General features: G+C 39.9%; 1 protein-coding gene across 1 annotated transcript in view; it reads left to right on the top strand.

The window, feature by feature from the left end:
* RRAD (Ras-related associated with diabetes) overlaps positions 1 to 3455 on the top strand; it is a 5220-nt gene extending 1765 nt beyond the window's left edge. Inside the window, exons 2-4 of the mRNA XM_010006234.1 lie at positions 195 to 268; positions 794 to 998; positions 2477 to 3455. Of these exons, the coding sequence (XP_010004536.1) occupies positions 195 to 268; positions 794 to 998; positions 2477 to 2754 (557 nt within the window). The 3' untranslated portion in view covers positions 2755 to 3455. The remainder of the gene's footprint in view (positions 1 to 194; positions 269 to 793; positions 999 to 2476) is intronic.
* The last annotated feature ends 582 nt before the right edge of the window (positions 3456 to 4037 follow it).

Below are 4037 nucleotides of genomic sequence, written 5' to 3' on the forward strand. Positions count from 1 at the left end.
GGTGAGGGCGCGGGGCAGAGCCGGGCGGAGCGGCAGAGCCGGGCGGAGCGGCAGAGCGCGGCGTTCCCGCTGCCGGAGCGCCCCGGGTCGCACCTCCCCGGGCATCCCTTAAGGCCACCCCCTCCCTCCCAGGCTGCCGGCAGAGATGGAGAAGAGTAACCTTTTCCTGAACTGTTTTGTTTTGTTTTCTGTAGGAAATACCTACGACAGATCAATTATAGTTGACGGAGAAGAAGCATCTCTCGTGGTGTTCGATATATGGGAGCAGGTAGGTACAGACTTAAGACACTTTTTCTTTATGACTTGCTCAGTGATTCACTCTTTTAAAAAAGTAGAAATGGAACATCTATGTCTGCCTGTATCTTCGATCAGATCAGTAACGTTATAAAGTGACATGAAAACCCAAGAATTCGTGCTGCCTTTGTTCTCTCCTGCAATTAATTTGTTGTAGTGAGGCAGACAATTAAAAAACCTGAATAGGACTGGTCTGTGAATCCCTTAATGCTCTGAATAAGCAGCAGCTTACATGAGCATCCCAGGGAATTACTGTAAAATTAGAGATTTGTTACATGATCCGTGCAGATCTGATACTATTTCTGGAAACAAGAGAATTTTGTTTTTATTATAAGTAACAACATCTTGAAACAAGTGAGGAGGTTGGCTTACTTTTACTGATGCTTCATAATAAAGCTAAGAAAAATATTTTTAGGGTACTTAAAATAATTAACTAATTGATCAGACTGTTGAATAGGTTTCTCAATGCAATAAATCTTTTTCTTGCCTTTTGTTTTAGGATGACAGCCAATGGCTTCAGAATCACTGCATGAAAATGGGAGATGCCTATATTATCGTATATTCAGTGACAGATAAAGTTAGTTTTGAAAAGGCCTCTGAACTAAGAATCCAGCTAAGAAGAGCAAGACAAACAGAAGACATTCCTATTATTCTTGTGGGCAATAAGAGTGACCTAGTCAGGTCCCGGGAAGTCTCAGTTGATGGTAAGAGACACTATTCATTTATTTAGTAATGTGTAAATTAGTAGCAAAGGCTATGGAGGGTCATGGGCAACATAAATGGTGTGGTTTTGATGTAGAAAAATACACAGTTCAAGGCATACTGGAGAAATCGAGCCAGCTGGGCCATGCTGAGGGGATTGGTACCACAGAAAATAGTGGAGATGGGGGGGTAAGATGTGTGACTGCGCAGAGCAATGCTCTGAAACGCAGTACCAGAGAAAAAAGTGTCAGAGCTGCAGCTTTAGCACACTGGTTTGTGTAGGGTTCATTATTGGCCAGCATTAACTGAAAAACTTGAATTGCCTTCTATGTGTGCAGCAGCACTTGCTAGTCTCAAGATTGGTAGCTCAAGCTATGCTTTTTATAGGACAGGAGTGCCATATATGAACCCAGGCAGCCATTGACAAGAGTGATCCCATACAGCCTGAACAATCCTTTTTCTTCTGGAAGTGATTTCATTATGTTTGAGTTGAGCTGGTGAGACCAGGCTCTCACAACATAGTCTTCTACATGTTTTCCAGTTGTGATCAGTGAGAGTTTTCTCAGTTAGTTTCAGCCAGCATTTTGGTGACTAGAACACAATTAGCACTGCCAACACCATGATAGTAACTTCATTTTATTTAAACATTTGGTCATTTTGGTTTTTGGTTTGTTTGGGCTTTTTTCTTCTTTGGGAAGAATACTCTGAAATATTGGTGCCTTGATGGAAATGAACCATCTCTTGCACCACGTTCCCTGTGTTAAATGCCTGGACAGGAAATTGACTGAGTTCATCAGATACCACTTTTTTCAGGCTGGTGGCAGTGCATGGTTGACCTGTCCTAGTCATGACCATTGGAGCTTTGCTCAGGTTTACAACTTGAACAAGTTGAACATGGAAATCTGCAGTGCAGCAATGTGCCAGAGTAACATGCTTACGTCTGGGACATTGTGCATCTTGCATTTTGAATGTACAGATTAATGACCTCTCTCATCTGCTCAATGACTTGACGTTGTGGACTATATCAGCTGCATTTGTAACTAGCACGGAAAACTCCCACTTATTACACAATTGTGGTGCACAATTGAGGTGCACAATTGTTCAAGAATTTCCAGAGGAAATAAACTTCTTTCCGCACCTCAGACTGTTTCCTATCCAACAGCAAGCATGCATCCAGGTGCCTCTCCTATATCAGCTTTAGATTTAAACAATACTGGGACAGTCTGCCTAGAGAACTATTGTTGTCTTATACTCGGTACCATCAGTCAAATGAGATTCTGATCATACCACAACAAAACCAGGAGTAAGGGGGCAAAACCATAAGTGCAAGTTTCAACTTTCCAACCATATAGTAAAGCTCTTCTGTGGCATTGAAGGCACTTTCCTTGCTTAAAGTCAATTTTTGTTTTGCTTTTCTGTCAGCATATATGAAGAGAAAATGTCCAGCTCCACTCATCCCCCTTTTTCTCTTTCCATCTAGAGGGACGGGCCTGTGCTGTTGTGTTTGACTGCAAATTCATCGAAACCTCAGCTGCTCTTCATCATAATGTTAAGGACCTGTTTGAAGGGATTGTTCGGCAAATTAGACTTCGCAAGGATAGTAAAGAAGACAATGCCAGGAGAATGGCCAACACAAAAAGAAGAGAAAGCATAAGCAAGAAGGCAAAGCGATTCCTTGGGAGAATTGTGGCAAAGAACAATAAGAAGATGGCTTTCAAAGCAAAATCAAAGTCTTGCCATGACTTATCTGTGCTTTAGAAGCCTTCAGCAAGGCCAAATGCTGCACATGGGTGATGAACGAGCATTTGATGGTTATAAGAAGTGTATAGATAATCCTCATGGTGATAAGAAGAAAGACTTATCAACTGAGACTCTCAAAAATGCCTTAAGGTGCAAGCAAGTCCAGAAGTTACACTACACTGCTTCATTGATCAATGGTTTAAGTTTCAATGTGTGCAAGCAAACGAACTAACTTTTAAGAAGTGGCTTGACATGCCCACACTTTCACTGTGTATGTATGTTATATATCCTGTCGTCCTGTGGATACCAGAGATGCAGAGATAAGAAAGGATGATGATATGTATCACCATAGACTTGTTTCGTTTGCAGAGCAAAACTGAAAACTTGTACGCAGGCTCGTACACTCTTTTTAGTATAAAGCAAGCAATGATAAAACTTTTTAAACTTAAATGTGGTGAGGGAGGAATAAAACCACATCAGAAGGGGAGAAAACAAATTATATATGTATAGGTTAAAATACAGAACAGATACCATTTTATTAATTAATTTGCACTTCCATTAACTTACCTAATTAATTTGTTACTTGTTTACATGCAGATTTTATAATAAAATATTATTTCCTGTAATAATAAACTGTGCTTTTCTCATAGTATGGATAAAGAATGAGACACCAGTATTTTTATACAGGCCTTTCTTCACTGTACAGAATATTATACACAAGATGAATCAGGAGTATCCTGTGTCCTTTTCTTTAATAGACAGTTTCTTTAAGAAGTAAACCCTGCTTTTATGAACACTATACTTCAACAGCTCATACTGGGAAGGAGTAACTTGACATTTCATATTATTGTTCATCTTCAACCTCGTCATTGTCAGCTCTGGCAGGAGCAGACCTCTATATAATGCTTTTAGTTAGATAGATGTCTTGTGTCTATACTGATAAAGCCTGCAACATTCCACTTTTTAAATCCTTTCCTGGCTTGAAGACCTAGTGTTACAGTCAACAAGCAAATGCAGGGATTTAGGTTTAATTTGGTTTTGTCTTTTTTTTTTTTTTTCCCCCTTCCTTTTTGGGGAGCAGTGTAGGTTTCTAATCTACTCACAAGCCTGTAGATACCATCCAGTGGTTTCAAAAAGTTCAAGAAGGTGGACAAGGCTGTAGGCTTCACTTGTGGTTTATGGTGACCTTCAGCACTGTTAAAGTTACCATGTTCATTTTACTGTGTTATAATTAATGTGTTTCCATTATGTTTCCCTATTTCCTATTCATGAAGTTAAAAAGCAATCATGTCTCAGTGAAA

Source organism: Chaetura pelagica, unplaced genomic scaffold (genome assembly GCF_000747805.2).
Source record: "Chaetura pelagica isolate M959 unplaced genomic scaffold, ChaPel_1.0 scaffold139, whole genome shotgun sequence".
Lineage (NCBI taxonomy): Eukaryota > Metazoa > Chordata > Aves > Apodiformes > Apodidae > Chaetura > Chaetura pelagica.